Below are 26,441 nucleotides of genomic sequence, written 5' to 3' on the forward strand. Positions count from 1 at the left end.
CAACTTATGGCTGGAACTATTCGAATATCGTATACTGTATACGATGACGACGTCAGGGAGAAAGGCTACAATATGCGACTACAGTTTAGGATCAAAAACACCGCGTAATTGAACTGTCATCTCGAGAATTACCGAAGGACGGTCTTATAGTAACGAAGAACATTTTTGTGATATCTGGAAAGCACGCATCTTGCAAAGATACTCTTACAAAGTATCTCTCTCTCAGAGACCAAAGCACTAAATAACCTCAAGTACTTCATTCAGTTAGGAATTCTAAGTCTGTCTGACTATTTTAGTTGTAAGCCCGATCGTGTGCAAGCATTTCACCACAAGCGTGCAATGGTAGCCTGAACACGAGATGGCGCGGTGCCATAAATGAACGATAGTGAACCGACACAGTTGATACAACAGATTATGACACTTCTGTAGCGTACCACACGGCATCACTACAGACTTTTTAAACTGAAAGCTTAAGTTTTATTGACATTATAGTCCCTCCTCCTTAGTCAATAAGCTTCAAATGATAACTTCATTCCGTGGCTCTCGTGTTACTAAAAAATAAATATTACTTTGGATGCGGCGGGGCCAGGTTATAAAACTTCGCTCCTATGCCTCAACAGCTTTCGTATAGCCTACTACTCACCAGTCTTTGGGAGTGGATACTTTTCCGAAAAGTAGTTCTCGTAGAATTCTAGGATTTTTGGCCCAATTGATAGCGCATATTCCACGGCTGAGATGGCATTCGGCCGGGCCCACACCCTGAACTGGAAGATAAAGAAGCCTGAAGTGAGCAATGTGAATTGTGCAGAGAAAACTGACACTTCGCAGACAAATAGGAGTGGGTAGCAGCTGCACGACGTGGTTAAAGTATCACCCCAATAAGCTTCGCAGAGGCGCACCTTGGCAGTAGAAAATTGTACCTGGTTACAGGTAATTAGTTCTACATTTCATATTGATATTGCCTACTTAAATACAGAGCCATGTGTTGATGTATTGTGCGTGTCCACATCCACGCACGCACCGTATAGCACATGAATAAAGCAAACCACGACTCACCTTAGTATCACCCCGCGACTCGAAGTCGCTCACTACGAAAGCCAGCAAGTAAGTAGACATGCGTACAGTAGTCTGGAAAGCATCCGCCTGCAGTCCGCCAGGCCTGCGAGAAAAGGATGATCGTGCAAAATTAGGCAGGTCAGCGCATCCGCACAGCATAGCGCAGTTCGCGCAAGAGTTAATTATTCCCACATCGTTGTTTGTTTGTTTGTTTGTTTGCTGGTTTCTATACGTGTTTGTATTCTGAGGCTTTGAATCAATACTAAGGTCCCAAAATGACAGTTTTGGGCACGGCTAGGCACGTGTGTCCAGAGCCGCCGACAAACTCATGAACGTTCCAGCCTGGCATTTGCCAAACAAATTATAAATGTACAGTATCTATGAGACAAATCCGTGCTCCATTTTCGTGCAAAAGTGCATGATTCTAAAGGCGAACTTGTGCACGAAAACTCAAGAGCTATCACTACATATAATGTCGTCCATGTTCAGACTCGGCTCCTTAGACCACACATCATTTAAAAGGATAGCAACATACAGAGGGAGATGATAAGGTGTCTCACCTGTCCGTCGTCGAGCCGATAGGCATGTTGGAGAGCGCCTTCATGCCGGCCGGCCGCACGATGGTGACGGCGAAGGTGGCTTTCATGGCCGGCTCGTCGAAGCACGGGAACGCCCGACGGGCGTCCGTTGCCTGGAACTGCGTCGCCGCCAGCCACCTGCGCAGAATGACGTGCACTGAAATGAAGCGATGTACGTGCGGCAATGATGTGGCGATAGAGCATTGCCACAAAAAATATTAGAGTTCAACACGAGGCGAGCAATCGCCTCCAAAAGTGCGTGATTGCGGTTTTGGTTGCTGGGATTGTTGCAGCCCTGAGTGTCAACACTGACATTGTATATATGGAGGTGCATGGGTCACTAATTCTTACCCTTTCTTTTCATTGGATGTTTGTATTTGGCTGAGGAAACAAACTTACGAAATGAGAAAACAGATAAATGGCAGTTGACCACAAAATAGAAGTACAATGCTCATAAATCACGAAATAATGGGTTGGAGCTGTTTCGAAATTCATCGCGATTGAATTTAAGAGCACGGTACAGGATATTTTGCGGGCGCAGCATCTATCAAACAATTTACTTGGAACAGAAATAATACTTGATGAGAAAAGAAAGCACGGTGTAAGAAACATTTGTATGGTGACCTAAATGATAAATGAGACGACGCACTTGTACCTTGTGCCACGCCCACGCACACCCGGACACGCACGTGCGCACGGTGAGTGTCCACAAGCGTGTGTACAGGGCATTGAGTTGGCTTAGTTAGGGGCCCTCGCGTTTACAATCAGCCATATTTTAACAACATCGCGCGAGCGACGACCGCAAGCTATGTCAGCGCCTTAAAACGGCGAGAACTGGCGAGATCGGCGATAGTGCTTGCAGGCCGACACTGTACTCTTCAGTGCAAGCGTCGTCTGCTAGGCCCTTACCTTTAGGTTTTGCACACGTCCTGCCTTTGTTATCCGTGAGATCCCATTGTTCCCATCGTTCATACGAATTCCTGACAGCGGAAGCTGAAGCTTTCACATCTTGGCTTTTCTGTGGTGGCTCTGAGCCCGTTATGAAACACGTATTGACAGTGGTGCCAGATTTCTCACTAGGTTGCATTAATGCCTCGCGCGTGCTAATAAGTTTCGATTTTCCTTGCACCGCAGAAATAAGCCTATCGCTTATCAGGGACGACAGCGCTTCCTTTCCGTGTGCCGCCGTCAAAGATGCTTACGCACTGTAAAACCGATGCCTAGAGTCAGGGCCGCAAACTTCACCACGGTCCACGCGCACGGTTCTTTCTCTGGAAACACGGCTGAGAACGCTGCAATGCGATAGCGCATGAGCGCAGTCACGTGGTTTTGTTTCATATATCGCGGGTTTTCTTTAAACGCCGAAAAAATGTAACCACGCAATATTTACGTTGCCACAAAAAAAAAAGATCAGTCGTTTTTGAGTCTCCTCTACAACGTAACGAAACGCACTTGGCCCTACAGTGAATATTATAAATTGTGCATAAGTGATCTTAAACAAATAATTAAGCGGAATATAAAAAAATACTCTAAGGAGGGCCACATGACGGCAAACCATATGTCGTTGGTTCCATTCAGATGTGGTTAACCACTTCCCTTAAATCAAGTTGGTTCGAGTTACGTGAAACAGCCAGCATATATATATATATATATATATATATATATATATATATATACGCACACGCACATATACACACAGCTGACCATCGACACTTGCACTTCGCTCCTCAAGGAGCCAGGGCGTGTGTCGAGTGAGCTTCTGAACAACACTTTGTATTGTGGTGAATGCAGTTTAAATCATGAATACAGGACCTCAAAGAGGTGCGACATAATGCTAACGCATTTTCTCGATTTTACTGCTAAATCGCCACAGTGTATATTTTTTTAAATGTAGGATTGACTCTGGCGGATGTGTGTCCTTCTCTAACACACGGCGTATCAGGCGGTGGTCGTACTGCGAGTGCGTGCTTGCGCGAACTGTCACTGATCTCGAAGGTTCTCCGCCGTTATATAGGATCCTGACCAACAGAAAAGCCTGCGCAGTATAGTTAAATATATATAGCGACTGTACTAACGTGAAGGCAAATAAACTATAACAGGGGAAGCTTGCAAGATTGGCGCGATGACAGTCACCGTTGGTCTTTCTTCTTGGTTGACCATTGACCCTGGCGATAAAACACGTAAGCCGACGACGTATTCTGTAGCCCTTCCTCCCACGGACGGCAACGCGCTGTGTAAACAACTGTCACAATTGGCCGGTCTCTCTTCAGAGCTGGGCCGATATCCTGCCACTACACACGTGGCCGAAAATTCCTATGGATAGTGCTCGACCTGCACTGTATGTGGGGAAGGACTAGGACTGTGACCGCGACGTGTAATATGAATGGTGCACTGTTAAAGGAAACACCGAATTAGTTTTAACTAGAACGCATGATACACTCCTTAGGGAGAAAGTGTTCGATGTGACGCGTTAGGTAGCAAAATATCAGGAAAACAATATCCCTGATGCCGAAGTGTCAATGTAGGGCTGTAACCAGGCCCAAAATGCTAGTCTGGTGCTCCGTTTAACAATTGACCGCACTGCTCATACTCAATATACAAGTCGTGAAGAAACTAGTTTGTGTATTCCCTTTAGCAATTACGTTAGCAATTATGACGTACTTGTTCAGGGACTCTATACTTACTATACCCAGCGAAATGCCGAATTTCTCTTTACGCAACCGTTGAAGCGATTACAAATAAGATTTGTTGCATTTGCCCCAGCGAAGAGCGACGGTTCTTGCAACAGACAGTACAGTGGACCCATTCTGAGCCCGAAAACAGAGAAAATATCTCATTTTCCCTTTGCTTTGAGCAGTGTGCGCACCTTGATTAAAGCGAAGATTTCTTTTCTCCATCCCCCAACTTTGCGGGTGCTCGATGTAGCTGTGCTGCCGAGTAGGCAACTTGGGGCACTGGTTGTGACCCTGAACATGTGCCTGAATAGAGAGCTCGGTCTACGGCGCATGCGCCACTTGGTTCGAATAGACAACGTACTGCTCGCTTCTGTCTAGTCGAGAAAACATCTTAAGCCACTGGGTATGTGCAACAGCGCATGTGCTACTAGGTACGCGCTACTGTATATGTGTATATAGGCCTTTAACGAGATTCTCGCCTCGAGAAACCTCATTCATCGTCCTCGTGGTGCGGACATCTAACAGCTATACAGGCGACAATGCTGTACTCGTGTCATCCACTACTGCTGCTACCTCGCTAACTCAAACAAGCTTTGCATGATTTATATTCGGACAACGCGTTGAATCTGTGTTTTATTTTATTTTATATATATATTTTCCCCTCAAAAATGTGTTCTAGCGAGGAGTTCACGCGCCCTGTAACAACTGTGCAGCAGCGAAGCTGCTCCCATGCACGCACATTCGCTCTCATGACTCCCTTTGTCATCGCTCTGCACAACACTCTGCCCCCTCTTTTCCTATGTTTCGAGTTTCAACACGGAACTTGCAGTCGCAACACGATGTTTCACTAAATAACCTAGAATTATACTCTGAAACACGGCTTTGAGGGACACCTATAGCAGATTTGAAGCTATAACGTATCCGAATATGTCACTGCAGTAGCCTATCACCAGTGGGCTTATTAACCGCAAAGTACGATGTTGAACTTGGATTTGTTGCTTAGTGCCTATGGTTCTGGGCTGCTAAGCACGAGGTCGCGGGACCGAATGCCAGCCAAGGTGGTCGCATTTTGATGGGGGCGAAATGCGAAAACACCGGTGTGCTTTAGGTGCACGTTATAAAGAACCCCAGGGGGTCCAAATTTCGGGAGTCCCACACTGCGGCGTGCCTCATAATCAGATCGTGGTTTTGGCTCGTAGAGACCCATAATTTAATTTAATTTTGAACTTGGATTTGTACTTGTGCACTCTTCTTGTGCTTTAAGTGCAACAGCTTATGGGCATATCATGTCTTGAGTCATCGTTCGCGCACTCCAAGAGGCTTCCGAGATTTCCTATTTCATAAACAGGCTCGTGTTAACATTTTCTCTCTTTTCTTTCGGCATGTTCTTCAGGTTCAATAAGCTACACGTCACTTTCGAAGATATATTTATCCCGTTTTTAGAATGTCCATAGACATTTCTGCATTGTAGACTGCCGGAAGTCTGTCAACGGCTTTGTAATCTTACACTTGTCGATTGTTGTATTGGTATATGTAGTCACAATTCGCTTTGATATCTTCGGACTGCAAAATAAACAGAAAATAAATTTCTTCACAGCGCCGTTGCTAGTCTATTGTTTTTTTATGGATCAAAGAACCACTTTGGCGTAGTAGTTCTGCGGAAACCCGCAAGGTGGAGAGAAGTAATGAATGAAGAGATAAATCAGACATCCACCCGATCGTAGCAATTGCTACAAAGGAAGACCAACCGGTTCCTCGATAGAAAAGCCTCATAGGCTCATCCACGATCGAGTGGATGTCTGATTTTCTCTTTATTCATTACTTCTCTCCACCTTGCGGGTTTCCGCAGAACTACTACGTCAAACACTTGCCTTTGCTTCGTGTTGTCGACAAATTCGACTTCGCCCTGCCATCTGCTAGCCGCCTGGTTAGCTCAGATGGTAGAGCGGCTGCTCCGGAAAGGCGGTGGTCCCGGGTTCGAGTTCCGTACCAGGATGAATTTTTCTTCAACTATGAGGCTTTTCTTTCGAGGAACCTGTATGGTTTTCCTTTGTAGCAATTGCTGCGATCGGGTGGATGTATGATTTTCTCTTTATTCAAAGAACCACTTTGTAGGAAAGCAAAACAGCCTATAAGAACACTATATATTATCTACAGAAGATTTAAGTCCGTTTTTATAGGAAGTGATATTACGGTGCGGTGCATAGGTTCTCTTGAGTCATGAAATTACGGTACGAGACTCATTACCAACGAGCGCCGCATTCGATTCCACCCCGACGTACCGGCGTTGACAGCACCTAATATGCCCTAAATAGTGGATTCACACGAAAAGCCGAAATTACGGATCATTTATAATATAATAGTGACGAGAGATCACTCATAACGACTCCAATCCGTTTGACGGCAAAGATGCCACCTATACGGCGTGCCCTCAAACCCAAAGAATGTGCATATCGCTACAAATGATAGTACTGAGAAGCTTACCATCCTCGTTTCGCTCGCGAAACTGTTCGGCACATTCCAAGGGTAGAGTGGCCACTACCACCGAAAAACTAAGCTAAGGCCCTGCTGTAAAACTGACTCCATTTCATTCAAATCTACACCAACGCTTCAGCTCCATCGCTAATGACTGGAATGAAATGCCAGCTTTTCAATTAGTGCGCGGCCAGCAGCGGAACGCTCGAGTTAAATGGAGCGAGCACCTTTCGCGCTATGGTTACTTCATTACCTGGACACCAGGCCATGAAACTGTGACAGGGAACCAGCGTGCCGACGCCAACGCCCGAGCATACGCCAACCGGGGGGCGCACTACGACGGGGAACCGGACACAGTCACCAGACGCTATGGAGCAATTTTAGAAAACCAAACAGCCCTAAGGAGGATCTACTCCCCTTCCCACAAAGACCTTAGTAGAGAGCAGTAGGTTGCCTGCAGACAACTGCAGACTAATACACACCCCAATCTGAGCCTACTCAGCAAAATCTATCCGGCAACATACGACAATAAATGCCCGCTTTGCGGGCAACACGCAACGCTTTACCACGTTACATGGGCCTGTCAAAAGCCAAAGGTAGCGCAAGTACACAAAACACAAACACCGGAGCAGTGGGAGGCTGCGTTGTCCTGCGCGAAGCCTGAAGAACAACTCAACCTGATCGACAGAGCTAGCATGATGGCAAAGGCCACAGGGGCCCTGGACTGAGGGCTCCACCTTTGCCGGGATGCCTCCTTTGTGAAAATAAAGTTTTTCATTCATTCATTCATTACGCATCGGACCATGTCCTTATGAAGTATAGACAGTTTAAATTAGTCCTCCTGCATATACAGGTTCCACTAACTCCACGCGCGATAAAGTTGCGAATGGTTCAGATCATCTTTTAAGTCATTTCAAGATCAAGGTAGAAATTTCATTTTCCTGATTCAAAGGGATATCCGCTTTAGAACACAACTTTATGTAACGGCGAAGTCGGGCAGCGATGCAACTCTTTAGAAGAAAACGGAACAAAACAGCGAAATAAAACGAAATAAAAGCGGGAGCGCACGTTTTCGCGCTCGCTTCCGCACTGCGCGCGAGCATCAAGCATTCACGAGGCTCGACCATCATCGCACGCCTTTCGGGAGTGTTGAATGCTTCAACGCCGGAGCGCTCACGAGTGTTGGCCACGTTTGCTCATTCATTTGAGTGCGCGGATAAGGGAGATGCGGTGCTGCTACGCGCTCCCGCCGTCATCAATGCGCAAGCAAGGGGCGCGGCCGACGGTGCGGCGGGCCACAAGGGTGCGCCCGCGCCCGCGCTGCTCTCTTATTCAAGCAAGCCGAGAGCTTCGAAAAGCTTCACGGCAGCGCGGTGCGACCAGCCAGAGGGTATGGAAGTTAGAGCCGGGTATTCTAACTTAATGAATTGGTTTTACCGCATGCTAGAAATATTGTCTGCTTCCCTTTTTCCTTATTTACGTTTTATTTGTGCGTTTGAAGGTAAACTAGATGTTTCTAGCATCATTTCTCTCTTTTTTAATTGTCTATGCACCAGGTCGCTTTTTTTTGCGTATCAAACTTCTGAACTGACGTTGAAAACCAAAAAAGGTCACTATTTATAAAGGCATTTTGACCTTTGAAACTTTCCATTGTAAACGGTGGTTATATTGCAATTTAAAAGCCTTTTGCAGCTGCTGGATACTGTCACTTTGCTTATTTTTGACGTTATTTAAACCAGACTAGTGTCCAAATTTAACGCAACCCTGCCGCCGCGTCAAAGAAAAAATAAGCTCCCGAATGCGCCGCGCTCTACTGGAGTTGACAGATTGCTCTCACGAAAAGAACAGCAATGTTCTAGGCCACTTCAATATATGAAGCTGGCCAAAACCTGCCAGCATACCCCGTGATGAGTCTTTGCTATACACGTCCATGTTTGAACAAGTCACTACGTCTAGTTCTTGAGTTATTTTTTTCACGAGAGCAGACGGGGGCAAGCAGATTACTGGTTTCAGATATCGGTGTACTTGTCAAACGTCAGGCTTCTTAAATCTGGCATTCATACAGTCTTTCATCACGAAGTTGCATTATCGAGATCCGTGAGCACATCACAGATATAAGGTGGCAGTGCTCAACTCTCAGGGAATGCGAGCACGTGTCACAAGACTTGTCGCGTTCAGGGAGTGCTCCTGGCAAGGGCGAGTCGAGGAAGCTTGGCGCCTTGTTTCGACCTTGCTTTTAATTCAAGACGGCTCGAAGACACAGAACGCATATTTGTGTTTAAACTGTTAATGTCATGTAGAACTTCGAATGACATGAAGCAGCTTTGCATTCCTCGAGAAGGTCAAACTAAGAGAAGTCGATAAGAGAAGTCGATTTTCTTTTTATAACGGTGCGCGTCCGGTTCTTCCAGGTCACGAACGACATGCGCGTTGTCAGTATTACTTGTCAGCAGTTACTTACCAGTGTTGCTTATCAAAATTACTTGTCACGAATGTACCGAGCGCAGTGTTCTGATGAAAGGAAACGCAAGTAAGACTGACTGTTGTTTGAGGAAAGATACGACCTAAAGGGTACTTGCATGATTACAGCGATGTTCGAGCTCTCGAGCGATACTTGTACGAAACTATGGCGAATGCGGAAGTAGCGTCTGCAATAGTGCACAACCCTACTTGAACAGCGGCCAAAAAGCCTCTCCCCTTCAGCCAAACTTGTTCGCAAAGCGCCGTCAGCCAGAAGAATGTCGTCAGTACATTTTCCTCAACGCTTAGTCGATATTAGATTGGCCCCGATGGCAATGAGATCTCAGCAAATAGCAATTGCGCAGCAGATGCGGGAATAAAGTGGCAGATGAATTGAGGAACCGCACGCTACTGACGGTGAACGAACACACGGCAAATATTTTTTAGAAGTCTCGAAGAAATGCTGAGCCCTTAAAACCAGCACGCTCAATATTTCGCGCAGTTTCACCGCGCGCAAAAAGGGCACCGATCACATTACCTCAGGCCAGAAGAAAGCTGGGCCACTGTAATACAAGGAGGACGTGCATGTTATGCAAAAGGTGTACGTGCGGAATTTCAGGGTGTTACACTGATTAGTTTCATCTCGCTGTAGAAGCTTATCTATTGCATAGGTCCTTTAATTAGAAATGAGAAAAGAAGAAAAGGTAAAGAAATTACCGACTACACAGTTTGAACTTCTTGAGCATGACATGAATGTAAATGGCAGAGTAAATGTCGGGGGTTAGTGTGTGGCTTCGTTGTTTCATGTGTTGTTGCTCTGAGCAAGTATTCAGTGATGGATTTGGTGAAGGATATATACGCAGAGTTCTCTTGCTTAAAATAATAAGAAAAAGAACGCTGTTGAAAGTCAGCGCAGTGCACGTGTGGTCTTTGTCGCTTTGCCATCTCCTGTCGAGTGGCCAAAGTTAGTGTATGATGACGTTCTACCAACAAGACCAGCGTGCAACCCTTGTAGAAATTTTGTACATGACTGAAAAAGGAAACATTGGAGAGCCCTTCCAAACCTCTTGCTGTGAATCCCACAATAAAGAAAAAGAGTTGTTCTTTTAAGGATGGCACTCGTAAAGCGGGCAGCCGTGTCAAATAATAACAGTGAGATATTACTGACATCAAAAAGAAAGTGAACTGCGTCGGCGTTGGTGCTGGCCCGTATGCGGCGTAAGCTACCTTGCATGTGTAGAGAAGCTGCATAAGACAAAAAGCTAATTAATAAGACAAAAAGTCAATTAATACTTCTTAAACACAGTGACTCGGCGTGCATGATTAGCAGTTTGCGCAATGAGAATAAACTCCGTACATATTAAATTCAGCAGCTTTTTTCTAATCCCACTCAAGTAAATTCACCACAAAGAGAGACGGAGACAGAAATAATTGAGAAAAAATCATTCAGTTTAGGTGAACTGCCACTCATTGCATTCCGTGTAATTAAAGAAGTGCGTAAAATAAACTATTTTAAAACCAATTTGTCTTGCAGTTTTATGTCTTCTGCTTCTATATATAAAATGGTTATATTAAAAAAATATTGATTTGAATTGTAGAATTGTAGACGATCATCAGGGCTGCATCGGGGCTGCACCGGGGCCGGTGGGCTACGAGCATGCGGCGACAGTGACAATGGTCGACAAGCTGATGGCTTACGGAACTGGTGACGCCGTAATGACGACGAGGGCCTGTTCCAGGGAGCACGAGCATCATTGTTTGGCTGTTGCGGTGCCAATGGAGGCGGGTAACAACGCTCGCTCCGTTCGGGGCGATAATAACTGGTGAATGGCGGTCGCAGAGGAGAGGAGACGGTACGGTTGTTACAATGGTGAGCAACGTGACCGATACGCGTATACGTGACCGACAGATTGGCCGATTTTCTGCGGTTCGCGACTCGGCTGGATTTCGGTAACGTGCAGGATACCGCGGACCAGTCGATGCGCCTGGAGCATGAGACAGCTGTGAAGCGGCAACGGCACATACAGAATGAACTTCAAGATTAGCCAGCTCTTCGCGGACTATTGTCTGCACAAATAATGCTCAAGTTGTTCGGTTCACTGGGGCGGGAAGAAATGGCTGCACGAGCCATGGCTTCAAGGTCTCGCCGTACTATCCGTGTCAGTTCAAATGTTTATGATGGTCGCTACACTCCTAGCCTGTCGTCACAAGAGGATGTCGCAGCTGTGTTCGGCAGACGTGCGAACGGCGTTGCAACGCGGCGCCTCTTCGCCTGCTCAAAGTGTCGACACTCTTATGATGTCCTGTACTGTTTCACAATTTTTTCACATGATCAGGTTGAAAGCATCGTCAGCGATCCACTTCAGTACATGTCCAAGCTTGTCTGCCTCAGCCATATCCCTGTCGGCCTTACGGCACAGAGCCAGCACGGCCGGGATGTAAGAGACGTATGACTCTGGACGTCTGGGCGCGGGTCGCTGGTCCTTTCTCAGCGGTGCCCTTCCGTGCGGCGGAAAGACCGAACAAGTCCCTCAGCTTCTGTTTGCCCCAGTCGTTAATGCTATTCCTCGTGGTTTTCATACCACACCTTCGCCGCGCCTTGTAGATATAAGACCAAGTTAGCCAACATAATCGTCGGGTCCCATCTGTTGTGGGCACTTACATGCTCAGACGTTGCGATACAGTCTTCAACGTTGCGGTGGTCGGTGCCGCATAACGTTCCTGGATCCCGCGGCTGAGCCGACACAACCGTCGGGGTTATAGGCGTTGATGTGGGCCGAGCCATTTCGGGTCCTGTTTCGTCCGTCATGTTGTCCAGTCCGAGGTGACGACCACTGCGGAGCTCCGTTGTTGTTTCTGGTGTGTATACCCAGCACCTCTCATGAATTTATTGCGTTGTAGAAGTCCAATGTAAATATGTAATTATAATAGTTGCAGAAGAGACAATGATGCATAAACAAGATGGCTGTCGAGACCGATTCCACCTCTGCACGTCAAATTTTGTTCTGACTGGCACGATTCTTGGCGTACGCCGTAGTTACTACGTTCACCCGCCGTGGTGGCATAGCGGCTTTGGTGTTGCGCTGCTAAGCCCGATGTTGCAGGATCGAATCCCGGCCGCGGCGGCATCATTTCGATGGAGGCGAAATGCAAAAACACCTGTGTGCCGTGCATTGGGTGCCCATTAAAGAACACCAGGTAGCCAAAATTAACCCAGATTCTCCCACTACGGCGTACCTTATAATCATACCGTGGTTTTAGTTATCACGTTTGCTGTTAACTCCGACGCAGACAACAATGTGCAGAGCGCGTTATCCTCAACTATATAGTGCTTACTACAGCCCGGCTTATGCACACTTTCACTGAGTATCAGTCTGGCTCGAAAAAATATTGCTGCTATCGTTATTACAGCGTTATCGTGAGTTCTCAAGAGTTCTCATATCTATAGCCTCTGCTCTCTTTCTAACGAAGTCTCAACAATATTTATTGGCAAAACAATAATCTGTCTAGAACCTACGCCATGAGAATCAACGACAAAGTCACCAGTGTTACGCATTTGTTTCTTTTCTATATAGCTTACGAAGAGTCCGCTGACAGACTGACATACATTTCGCATTCCTAAAGCGTAATTACCAACCTATAGGTTAACTTGATATTATTATATAGTGTTTCTTTTTTTTTTTAATGTAGCGGTACCGTAGTGGATCGCTATATGGTTACCTCGCAAGAGATAATACGTGCCTTGCAGTCCCTGCTGTAGTACCTGCATATGCGCAACGGCAGCACCAACTCCGCGCTACGTCATACGCTTTCTAATCACGCAGCGCACGTGTTCTGTACCAATGCGGCAAGCCTTGCCGGTAAGCCCAAGTCTCCAACGAGCGCACGGAAGAGATGGGGAGCATTCATACACACGCCGAGGCCCCGATACAACACAAGACATCGGAAAGGCGCGGCGTGACTTTGAAATTAGAAGCGGACGCTGCCAGAGCTCAAGCTCGTGCCTCCTAAGGAGTTATAATTAGCAATCATTGATTGGTCAAGAAATGTGCTCCTGCAGAGGCAGCGGCCACAGTCCCTCTCCCCGGGAAATTCCCCAACGCCGCTTCAGCGAGCGCGAGCTTGACTGATCTGGCGGTATGGCGTTTATGCACTGTGACATTGCGAGACTCGATTGTATACGACTGTGCGACGCGGAGGATCTTGCGCGCGGCGAGACCATCTTTGCGTTCACATTGCTACGATTTGTATAGTTTGAAATGAAATTTGAAATGGATCGCTAATCGAAAATAATCCCAATCTGGCTATTCTTTCCGGCAGAAATATGTATAAAGATGAATTCACACTGGCTCACTATACTTGTAACCCTTCAATCTTTTCCTCAGCGTTTGAATTTCATTTGTAGCGCGTATCTGTGGTACTGACTGTGCTTTGAACGCATGATCGCAGAATGCGGCTAACAGCGCGGAAGTCCACCGTGCAGTCCACCGTGCAGAGCCACAGCGCCCAGCAGGTATGCGTTCAGGCGGCAAAGACACTTTACACGCAACTTCTATTATTGCCGTAGCCCGCCTTTCATGCTCAAGCTGCTACGTCCACACTTGTGCGCGCACTTTTCACCGAACATCACAATTGATCACGGTCCACACATTGTCCTTTTTATCCTTTGTCCTCGAAGACTCGCGCAACTTTCCTAATCTGAGACACAAGTCAAAATAACAATGGGACTGTGCGTCGTTCTCTAGGACTTTTCCGTTATACCCCCATATAGTTCCTAGCGCGTTTCTAAAGCATCGCAACCTTTGAATGCCTCGAAGACTCGGGAGTTAAAAAGAGAAGAAGGAAAAACGCGATCCAGATCGTGACAGCACGCAGTAAGTTTAACCACGATGCGCTCCGCTCCACGCTGCTTCGGCAGAGTATACCACACAACGGTACAGATAAAGAAATATACGCCTGCTTTTCTCTAGTTTGGTTTCAAGGGAATGGGACCTGCGACACGTTGAAAAACGCCTGACACAATAGAATAAAAATTGCTCGAGGGATGGAAGGATCTTGGGCAGTCCGCGGATAAACAAGTGTCGACCTCAAGTAAGCACCATCTATATAAAAATAAACAGGCAAAAAGAAACAAACCGTCCATCTTCATGAATCGAGTTTCGCTGAATCTCCTTTCTCTTCCAACTTTGTGTGTCTGCGTGTGTGCGTTTACCTCCATTCAGTCCCCGAGTCTGCGCTGTTCTTTCTACGCCGTCCTAATGAAACATGCCGAGGCTCAATTTATTACGCCGAGACTCTTTTTCGGCCTCCTCCACACCGTCCGGCTTACACCCCGCCCTCTTCCTCGCTTCTACAGTGAGAACAGCAGACTCCGACGAGAGAAAGTCCCAGTGTCGCACCGGCAAGCTTTCTTCGCGCCATCGTTGCGAGGGGCTATACGGCGCTTTGTTGAGGTATAGAGAGTGCGGCAATTAATTTGAATTATTCGCGCTCCCTTCGCGCCCTGCAGCTCCCACGGGTTCGGCCGAGTGCTTTGCCGCATATACCGACGGGATAATGAGCGCGGCTCAGTGAATTGTATATGGCCTCGGCGTCATCCATATTAATCAAATTCGCAGGGGACGCTATACCTTGAACGTAAGTTGCTAACAAGAGCCTGCGAAGATGCCTTTCTTGGGTCCTCTCCGTTAAGTGATTATATCTATTGTTCTCACTTTCTCCGCGCCAGCCATACTGGAGGTAAATCTGGTGCTATAGTGTCTGCGTGCGCTGCCAGTGTGGCTTTTCAAACAGCATGATCATGTATGGTCTCGCTTGCCTAAACTTTCTGGGGGCTTTGAATGACCTCGAGGATTTTTACATAAACTTTCTTGAAGCACGTTTTGTAAGAAGGAGCCGACCAAGCTAAACGCGATATAACATCATGACGGCCGGGCTCCTGGTTCCATGTTACATTCTGTGCTAAGATGATGGTTATGATCAATGAACTTTATTGTTATGATCAAGCGAAGTCTTCGCCCGAGGTGTGCGGCCTCCTCATTCCAGGAGGTCATGGGCCTTGTCCACCCTCCAAGTCCTGTCGACCAGCGCTATCTGGTTGTGAGGGTTCGAGCTCGGCAGCTGGGCCTCCCACTGCTCCTCGGTTGTGCGCGTTGGCGGTGTGTTTTCCATGCTCTTACACTATGTGGCGTAAGGTGTTGGGGATGCGGCCAAACTTGGAAGTATATGGGTGTTCCGTGGGAGAGATCCTGCCGATAAGTGCCGTGTAGTAGGAGTCGGTTTGTTGCCTCCTGAAATCTACCGCTTCTTTTTTGTTGAATCTATGGTGTGGCGAGGTATGGGTTCTTTTATATAGGCTGCAGTGCTGTAGAATATTTCGGTATTTCTTGGGAACGCCACCCTTTCTCCGTGGTCCGTTCGGCAGCTAGGGGTGCCCACGTGTATGATCTCGGGCCGCGGCGTCCGCCATCGCATTCACCGCCAGGGTGCAGACGATGTATATTTCTGGTAGTTTCTTGCTGTGTGCCAGTATGTGAATGGCTTGCATGGAGAGTCTTTTTTTTGTAGTTTCTGCAGGTGGTCTGTGAATCGGCAAGTATTATTGCTCTTTTGCCTCGGGTAGTCGCAACTAGTTGTATGACTACTTCTTCCGCTGTGTCTGCGTCCCTTGTAAGTGTTGTTGCCGCAGTTCTTTCTTTGTTCTTACCATGTACAACGCTGACCCGGTGAGCTGCACCTCCTGGCTATCCATAACACCTGGGAGCAACTCACAAAGCAAGCCAAATCGGAAGACAAACTGACGGAAGCGGGCACGGACACCCTCAGAAGGCTAGGATGCGTGGAAAGCTTGGGAAAACAGGAAGATAAAGGAAGAGCACCAACCTATATGCGAGAGAACATCTCAGTAGCCCCAATACCTAGAAGCATGCACCCAGAACACAACAGAGAAAAATGAGCTCAAGAATTGCAACAATGCAAAACCTAAGAAAATAACTTGGTCGAATAGATACACGAATCATGTGCCAACATTTAAAAAAAATATACATCAGCGATCACGCACAACAGCACGGCGTTACCATAGAGATGTTTCTACGTTCATCTTTTTTGCGTCCCAGCGTTGCCTACACCAGAGTTTGCTAATACCGTCACTTCGAAGATCAAGCACAATGCTGCGTGATATCATTCCGCTTAATATTGCGTCTTAGCTGTAAGCGGACACCATGTGTGCAACAGTTCGCTGGTCCGTGCGTGCAGGCCGTCATTTGTAAGGATGCGCAGGCCTTGCAAACACATTCAAGACACCAGCGTCACCAGCCGTTGCTTCAGGTGGTGTCTACGGGAAGCGCCTGCGGCAGTGGCGCGCTCGATGCGCTGCTGCGCGCTCGGCTGCGCCAGTGTATACTTAGAAAGCGGCGAGCCCTGGAGTACCGGAGAGGAACGTAGTAGTTTAGGCCAGTACGCTATAAAACATCATTTACACTAAATTGACACGGAGGAAAACAGAACAAGCTGGGAAGCTGGAGATCGCGAGCGAAAGTGCTTAGTCCGCACCACAGCTAACGCAGCACGTAACGCTTAAACATTCGCGTTACACAGTCGTAACTGTCCTGCGAGCTGTTCTTTTATTATTATTGTTATTATTGCGACAATAATTATATGGACACTTCAAGCTCATTTCTGCCGTCGTCATAGCCGTCGCCGTGATGTTCCGTATAACGCCCAAACACGATAACATCGCCGCCGCGCGCCGTACGCTAGCTGTATGTGCGAGTGAACGCTTGAGAGGCTCGCCCGATGATCGCGGCTCAATATCGCGCGCGCGAGGGAGGAAGCGCGCCATCTTCTGTCGCGCGAGAGGCACGGGGGGGGGGGGAGGCGCGGGAGCGGGCGTTCTACTCCCACGGATGCTACTTACGGCGCGGCCGCGCATTTTGAAAGCGATCTGCGACGTGGACAAAATGCGCGCCCGTGCTGACCTCACGTTCAAAGCGATCTGCGATGTGGACAAAGTACGCCGAGTGCTGGTAGCTTCGCATGCACTGCTTTCGACGTTTAGTTCGCATTGCAGCGAGAAACAGCACGAAGGTCAATTCGCTCGCTGCTGCTGCCGCTCTTCTTCACTCCAGCGTTTTGATAGCGAGTTCCCGCGGTAATCGAGCGAGATGTGTTCATGTTCATCTGTGCGCGCGTGACACCGTGCTTGTTAATTTAGTTATTAAGTGGATGCTTGCAAGCTTATACGGCTGATAAAACTAATATCCTTACTTCGTATAGCTGCCTACAAATTTGCTATCGCAGTTTTTCTCATCACCATCAGAATACGGCTGTGGAGACCAGAATTTGAACCCGTAACCTCTTGCTCACAGCATAACGATGTAGCCACTGAGCCACAGGGTAAAATGCTGAGGCAGGACAGTCGGTTGTTTCGCCACAAGGCTCTGATCACTCTCTTTTATAATGTGGTCGTCGTAGCGCAACCGGGTATGCGTGGCCGGGTATGCGTGGTTCAGAATCATTAATGGCTTGAATGCTATCGCGTTAAAACATTTCGACACGGAGAACAGTTCCGTTTTCTCTTCGAACTTCCGGGTGCAAGCGACGGAGCTAACCGGCGTTGTGTTTGTTGTTGCGGTGGCATTCGTGATCCGCGGGTATTCGCCGGGCCTTCCAGCCGCACACCACCACCCGAACGGGTTTTGTGGGGTTTCGGGGGCTCCTCTCGGTTCTGTTTATTACCCACTGCGCTTGCAGAAGCAGGGACTTCGGCTCAACGCTGCGCCCTCGGCAAAGCTATACGGCGGCGGCTGCACTGTCTACATGCAATTATAGCCCGGCGCGCTAGACGGTGCGGGCGTGATTGTATGCAAATGAACTCGCGGATCACCGCCGTCCCACCGCGGAAACAGTTTCTGTGCCGGGCGGCCAAGTGTTCGAATGCGGCGGAGGGCGTGACTATGTTGTTCTCGCCAGCCGACAAACAAGTACAAGAGCACATTGACCATGTGGTGTTGCGGTGTCGTGTTCCATCAGTCCTACTGCCGCCATTCGTTGTTCGGCCTGTTGTTTTGTGGTAAGGAAAGAAAGCATTCTCTATCTCGTCAAGTGTGCAACGTGCGCTGATGATAGCCGCGCAGTGGTTTGCCCATCGAGGACGATGAAAACAAATAAGTGAAGCCAACAAGAGAACGGGCAATAGAAGAGCGGGCTCGCGTTCGCTCTTGTACTCAATTGAAGCTGCAAATAGGCAGCTCAAGAAACCAAGGAGGGCCGCGGGCGTATCAGTATTCATGGTCCTGGCTCAGGTTAGATCTGATCCTATCCCGAGGGGGGCGATGCGCAACAACAAAATGGTGCAGGGCGTCGACGTCTTATCGTTTGCAATGCTCTGAGAACAGAACGAAAAGAGCAGCCCGACGAGACAAGGACCTATTGCCTTTGTCTTACAGCGTTGATCCTTTATATGCGAGTAAACAAGAAAACGCGGTCTGTATCTCATACAACATACGCGTGGGCCATAGGCGCCCGTACCAGTTTCGGTCGTGGCAAACCGACTCCATGGAACGTCGGCCTGACTGGCCTTTAGCGTAGCATTCAAGGTTGTGAGCTTGGTTCCCACCAATTCCCCTTTGAAAGAAATAGGCTAGTTTGCAGGTTTGCACGTGCAGTTGCACACGCAAGCGTTTGTTCAGCCGTTCGGGCAAATCTGCCACAACTTTAGCTTACAGCAACAGGTTATACTACCACCCCTCCATCGTTCGTTCGCACTGTCGCTTTGTTTTTCTTGTTTTTTGTTTTTTGGAATCAATGGATTTGATACGCTTCGCATCGACCGCAAGCGGGGCCGCACGCCCGAGTAACGTATCGGCGCCATACCAGCTAGCCGCCAAATCGTGAGCACAGCAGCGACTCAGCACGACTTCACGTCGTGAGGCCGAAGCCTGAAAAACAAATGTAATAATAGTAACCGTAAAATTAAGAGAAACTGATTTTCTTTCAGTAGTCAGTACGCCAGGTTCAGAGCAAGGAAGCATACAACAGGCGGGGCCAGTGGAACGTGCGTGCATTCGCAAAAAAGGCACTGCTGGTGCAGAGTTGAGCGCGTTGTCCGTAAGAAAGAATCAAGAGTGGCATGCAAACCTACTACGAATACTTAGCTGTTGTTTTGGTTGATCAACTATACCATGCTTGGAAAAGGTTGGAAGTACTGGCTTTGTATTGACATTTGTCGACTCGCGTCCTCTACTACGGCTGCATATTTCCCGGCTCTGCACGCCTGGCACTGGGGACACCGCGGCAGCCGTGCTGGAGAACCACGCACACGAATGAATGCGACAGCTCATTTAGATTATTTTACCCTCCCGGATGGGTAGCGGTGCTGTCTATTGAATACGCGAATGCCGTTCTATTGTAGCGTCCGCGACATCAGGTGCGAGCCATTTATATAGTTACCTCAGCGTGGCACCCAAGCGTGGCCAAACGAGAAATGAGCCAATAAATAAACGAAATCCACAAATCTTTAAAAAGCGGATAGCTACTGGAAGGGCACCTGCAAAGCGGAACGTGTTTATACGAAGCGTTCGCGCCGACGCATTCAGCTGCACGTTATTTCCGCAGGCGCCTCCACACTTTCTTTATAGACGGCGGCGCTACACAACGTGCAGTCCTAATGATAATTGCTGACACGCTTATGCCCGACACTCGTTGCACGACACCTCCGACGCCTACGCTTATATGTCATTCCGCAGCTTCTCAAGGTGACCGTCACCGAAACCGCTGGTTTTTCCTCCGTCGTTCAGGCGCTGCGCCATGCGATAATGTGCGCCTTTCTGCCAATTCAGGGTCGAGTATAAAAAACGTTTCGCATCTGGTGTTATAATGTTCTGGTTGTCCCGTAGGTTTATGATTTTTAAACATAGCCATATTATTTTTCTACCTTTTCATTTCTCGCTACTTATTTGCTCGCTTCATTTTCAGATGTCCAAATTTGTTCGTATTAGGTCTTTGCAAAAGCGAACTTCGAACATGTGTTTGAAGCGTTTGATGGCCCATTTTGTCAGTATACACTTACACATACTACGACCAATACTCTGAATCAGTCGGTCAATCACATTGCAGGGATTCCTTCCTTTTTTGGAGGAGTCTCATCAAGTGCGATGTCACACTGCAGAAACGTACGTACTGCCAATGGCTTAAGCAGTCGATGCGCCCTGAATGCGGCTACAACGCTATGTGGAATACAGTGCCACTGACTAGCGTCTTTTTTTTTTTTTCTGCTGAAAGGTAATTAGACCACACGTCCGGGCGGGGACATAGGTATAAAATGCATTTCTACTAGGTTGAGAGTGAGAAAGTAAAAGCTATAATAACGCAACAAAATTTAGTCTAAAAGAATGCAGTGGTGCACCTTTGAGATGAGGACACACGCAAAAACTCGCGCGCACGCACGCACGCACGCACGCACGCACGCACGGACGCACGCACGGATGCACGCACGCACGCACGCACGGATGCACACACGCACGCACGCACGCACGCACGCACGCACGCACGCACGCACGGACGCACGCACGGATGCACGCACGGACGCACGCACGCACGCACGCACGCACGCACGCACGCACGCACGCACGCACGCACGCACGGACGCACGCACGGATGCACGCACGGATGCACGCACGCACGCACGCACGCACGGATGCACGCACGCACGGATGCACGCACGCACGGATGCACGCACGCACGGATGCAGGCACGCACGGATGCAGGCACACACATATAATTGAAGCTGAGACCACGCGAAGAGAGGCAAATACACACATCCACATCCACAGCAAGAAAAGATTTGAACTGTTCCATAGCTGTCCCCGCCATAGATTTGAGACCTCTTAAACGGAAAAAATAAAGAGATTATTGGCAACGCTTGTGGACTCGCAAACCTCGAATAAACTTCACTTAATCAGGCCACACTTAGGCACCTCCCCATCTATAGTAAAATTACGAGAGACTGATGTCGCGTTCTGTTGACTAAGAATAGGGCACACATACAGTACACACAACTTCTTGCTGACTGGTGAGGAACCTCCTACATGTGGTAGATGTGGTAAAAGACTGACGGCCATCCATGTCCTCGTGGAATGTAGGGAAACAGAATGCGAGAGGAAGAAGCACTTTCCCTTGGCGTATCAACACCATATCCCATTACATCAGCACAATTTCTCGGCTCGAACCCGTTATTCGACACCACATCAGTTTTAAATTATTTAAATGACATTCGTACATTGCACGTTATCCGACCAAATGTTACGTATTACGGCTTCTTACCAGAGGCTGCTGCTGCGTTGGTTACATTAGCATAGCACGTGTCTCCAGGCCCTTGCATTCAAGGGCCCTGTTGAGACATCAGTACTGCGTTCACTACATGTTCTACTTCATCATCCGCGCGTAACATGACAGTTCCATAGTTAACATCTCTGGTCCTTGTCATTGTTTTAATACTTATATATTTTACGCAATCCAGAGCGACTGATTTTAGGCCTGTTTACAGCCATGCCACATCCAGCATTCGAAGTACATTTCTTCACTTCACGAACAATTCATTTGGTCATATCTGGCCCTTGCGCCATAAAACCCCATACATCAATCAATCAGGCAAATAGAAAATAATATATTTAAACGATGCCTCTAGGCCTATTTGGAGAAATGGGTAAGGGAACTAGCTAAACGTGGCTCACTATGGAGGCTTTACACACGAAGCTCTATCCACAGTGAATCAAGCGTTTCTGACACTTAACGTGGACTAATATAACATGCACGCGTTAGACTGTTTGGGAAATATAGAGCAGCATATGCGCAAGTTACGGAAAACTACGTCGAGCAAAAAAACATTGGAGTTCGGGTAATGCAAACATGAGGGAGTCTCGAGCCACAATATACACAATTAAAGAACAGAAATAAACGAAAATAGACAGTGAGGGCGTCGCGACGCCAAGTTCAATGACAAGAAACCAGAATATTTTATGAACAGAAGTAATCGATAGTGTGTGTTGTAAATTATGATGGATGAAAAAAAAGAAGATACTTGGAAATATAAAGACACCGCTGTTTCAGTTGTCGGTGAGCACTACTGCTGCTTTTTGACTACTTCTCCAGAAGCGATCTCACAGATAGACAACTGCAGCCGGATCGAGATGCGAAATGATCAGCGTTTTATTTTTATTTTTTATTTTTTGCCAGGTGCTAACAGTTCTGGCCCGAAACTTGTGTTCTGGGGAGGAGGCGTGGTAACCTATGACTTTATTTTCTGACGTTTTACTTGTACTAATCGTTAATATATAAACCGCATAAGAAGATACGCCCTGTGGATCCCCGATCTTGAAAGAAAGCTTTTTATTCTTGCAGTACCATTGCGAGAAATCCACGCAGGAATGTTTTCCACTGCCAGAGCGGCATCACCACATTCTGGCGGAAAAGAAACAACCACATCATTGCCATTTATTTGTTTGCAGAGCAAGTAATTCGCCAGCTTCCAACAGTAGTGCCCCTCTATGTGCATGTAGAAACTGGACATTTTTAGCCACGATAGCACACAGTGGTCATTGTTAATTTCGCTATAGCGCATACGTAAGAAAGGTGTTAGATCAGACGGTATCAGCTTGCTTTGGTACGCAATGAGCGAGAACGAATAGTATGTCATGAATGGGGAGGTTAATGATAATGTTCAGTCTAGCTAGCGAACAGTCCCCATGGAGGTCGACGTTTTTTTTTTTTTTCAACAATGCTATATCTTAACACTGGCTGGATTTTTTTTTCTGCCATAGATCTATGACGCTCGCATTGTATAGCGATTTTAGATGGTTGAGAAGCACAGCTGGTGCTGTAGCGTTGAATCCCAGTCTACTTTGATTTGCTTCTAACTTATCTAAGGCGACATGGTACGCACGATGTTCAGAGAACAAGCGTAATCCAAGAATAGGACAATGCTTTCTCTGTGAAGAAACAGAAACATGCGGCCACAGCGAAAGTCGCGGCGAATTGTCTAGTTATATGGTAAAGCTTCTTCGATGTCAATATTTCTTTTGTCATTGCCGCGCAATGACATTAGAGGTTAAACTTTTTTTTTTACAGAAAGCATAAAGAGAGAACGCGAAAGTACTGCAGCTACAAGATATTGTAACGCGAAAATCACCTGCAAGGACAGCGCTTGCAAAGACAGCGCAGAAAGCTGCTTGTTCGAGTATTCCAGTTGCCCCTGTTTTCGAGCTGTTGACCTTAACGTGGGGTCAACACCTGTTCTTTTCCACGCAGTGCATAAAAAAAAAACAAGAGGAGAGGGGGCGAGAGTAGAAATGTTATTAAGTTGCTCGTTTCAAATGGTTAAACACAGACCAAAATATTCAAACACAAGAAATATACAACCTAGCGCATGCCTATTGTTTGGTGAACTGTAGCTATATACGGCATTAGAAAAATGGAGTGAAGCTGGAGATCTCCACAAGTATGATAGTGTAGTTGGCCGCAAAATAAACGCTAATAGAACACAGTATGATTTGAACCACCACATGAATAAAAACTTATCAACGATCTTTTCTCTTGTTCCGACTAGTGTGCCCTAAACAAGCTTTCGTTCAGTTTCCACTGTATTGCCGCAAAATATACCTTCAGAGCAATCCTACATTTTCTTATTAAATATTATATTCGCTTAACGGGTTACAATGGCGATTAACACACACTGCAGTACCAACCAACGTGTGCGAAATGTAAGTGTGCGTACATGTGCGAAATGTCGAAAGCGACTAAAGAAACAAGAGAAAGAAGGAAGCTTTGAAGCGTAACCTGCCCTTGATTGATGTGCACCGCACGGCACGTCATCGCCGGCGCACGGTTTCATCCGTGTTCAGATTAGAGTCTTAATGCGGCACAAACCAATACCGTGAGTTACGCGGAAATTCGTGTTCTTCGTCGCAGATGGTCACGTACTTTAGGCACCATCTCCTTGCCGCAGTAAATCTATGCACAACACTTTATTTGCCCCATTTCATTCGGATGTTACGGTCCCTAGAAAGAAGCGAACTTCTCAAGGAAACGAGACATGCAAGGAAGTGTTTCGGGAGACGGTAAGCAAAAGGACAACTTTTTCTGCAGTCAGCACGATTACACGTCATACTGTTCGGAGTAACCGCAACGCTTGTTGCCGGCAGTGGCGTCACGGCTGCGATCTTAACCGCGGCGATGCGTCATCAAACTAACGTCCAAATGGACAAAAGGGCCTGCTTTGTGCAGCGTCTGGAGCGCCACGAAGGCCAGCCTAAACACACCTCCTCGCCCGGCGTCTGCAATGCCGTCGATCACCCCGCGAAGCTACAGTCAACTGGACGAGCCACGCGCGGTCACGCACGGCCAAACCAGTTTGGAGAAAACAAGGAAAGAGCAGTGCAATGGTCAGCACGTTCCGCACATCGTGCCGGACTGCAAGGGCGATTGAGCGCGAGTTTCTTGGCAAGCACCACCGGCCGTCACTCAGCCGCCGACTGGGGAGAAAGTTCGAAGTGGGCCCTGCGACGGCGTTAAAGCGAACGCGCATCCGAAAGACGAAAGCAAGTTGCACCGAAATTGCGCCGAGTGAACACCTGCTTCATTGTGCAAGCACGTTGCCACCTATAGACGCTTTTCACGTGGTCCTTGTAAAAGTGTATGCTGATCGCTGAAAACTGCTACCAAGGAGTCGAGCAGGCTTGCAATAGAACATATATATCAACACTCATCGTTATAGCGTTGGGTCGTAGAGCTTTCCAAATATGATGTAATCACAAAGTAGTGCCTAAGGTAACGAGTGTAAAGCACTAAATCGAGCTATTAATTGTGGATCATTTAATCGATCGCTAAATTCACTGAATGACGGGCTGAAAGGTTGCCAGATTGCAGTAATTGGTCAACACTTTAGCTAATGGGTTAATTAGTTTACCGATTGACTGAACGTTCAACATTGATTGATTGATTGATTGATTGATTGATTGATTGATTGATTGATTGATTGATTGATTGATTGATTGATTGATTGATTGATTGATTGATTGATTGATTGACTTCCACGATTGTGCTTGTGAATGTATTGCGAAACGCCGCACCCCTGCGTCGAAACTTTGTGGCACGAGATCCCGTGACGCGCCTTCTAAGAAGCTCCTTCCTTTTTCGGTATATTATCTACAGAGATTCCATAGCAACCTCAATTCTCCACAAGAAAAGTACGAAGATACTTATAAAGAAAGGGGTCAGACTAGGAGACACAATCTCTCCAATGCTATTCAGTGCGTGCTTGGAAGAAGTATTCAAGCTATTAAACTGGGAAGGCTTCAGAGTGAGCATCAGCGGCGAATATCTCAGCAACCTTCGATTTTCAAATCACATTATCCTGTTCAGCAGCACTGGGGACGAGTTACAACAGATAATTGAGGACCTTAACAAAGAGAGTGTAAGAGAGGGGTTGAATATTAATATGCTGAAGACAAAGATAATGATCGATAACCGCGCAAGGGAACAAAAGTTTATGATTGTCAGTCAGCCTCTAGAGTCTGCGAAGGGGTACGTTTACCTAGGTCAATTACTCACAGGGGACCCTGCTCATAAGAAGGAAATTCACAGAATAAAAATTTATTGGGGCGCATATGGCAGACATTGTGACATCCTGACTGGAAGCTTACCTTTATCATTGAAAAGAAAGGTGTGCAATCAATGCATTCTACCGGTGCTAACATATGGGGCACAAACTTGGAGACACAAAGAAGCTCCAAAACAAGTTAAGGACCGCGCAAAGAGGGATAGAACGGAGAATGTTCGGCGTAAAGTTAAGAGACAGGAAGAGAGCAGTGTGTATCAGAGAGCAAGCGGGGATAGCCGATATTCTAATTGACGTGAAGAGAAAGAAATAGAACTGGGCAGGACATGTAATGCGTAGTTTAGATAACCGGTGGACCATTAGGGTTACGGAATGCGTGCCGAGAGAAGGGAAGCGCAGTCGAGGACGGCAGAAGACTAGGTGGGGTGATGAAATAAAGAAATTCGCAGGCGCTAGTTGGAATCGGTTGGCGCAGGACAGGGTAATTGGAGATCGCAGGGAGAGGCCTTCGTCCTGCAGTGCCCATAAAATTGTATGATGATGATGATGATGATGATGATGATGATGATGATGATGATTCTACAG

The 26,441-nt window shown here is 47.3% G+C and overlaps 1 protein-coding gene across 1 annotated transcript in view; it reads right to left on the minus strand.

Moving 5' to 3' along the window:
• Positions 1-26,441, minus strand: part of LOC126531632 (aminopeptidase N-like) — an 88,162-nt gene that overhangs the window by 25,202 nt on the left and 36,519 nt on the right. Inside the window, exons 2-4 of the mRNA XM_050179247.3 lie at positions 1,617-1,772; positions 1,057-1,159; positions 644-764 (exon numbers count right to left, since the gene is read on the minus strand). Of these exons, the coding sequence (XP_050035204.1) occupies positions 644-764; positions 1,057-1,159; positions 1,617-1,772 (380 nt within the window). The remainder of the gene's footprint in view (positions 1-643; positions 765-1,056; positions 1,160-1,616; positions 1,773-26,441) is intronic.

Source organism: Dermacentor andersoni, chromosome 5 (assembly GCF_023375885.2).
Source record: "Dermacentor andersoni chromosome 5, qqDerAnde1_hic_scaffold, whole genome shotgun sequence".
NCBI classification, from domain to species: Eukaryota; Metazoa; Arthropoda; class Arachnida; order Ixodida; family Ixodidae; genus Dermacentor; species Dermacentor andersoni.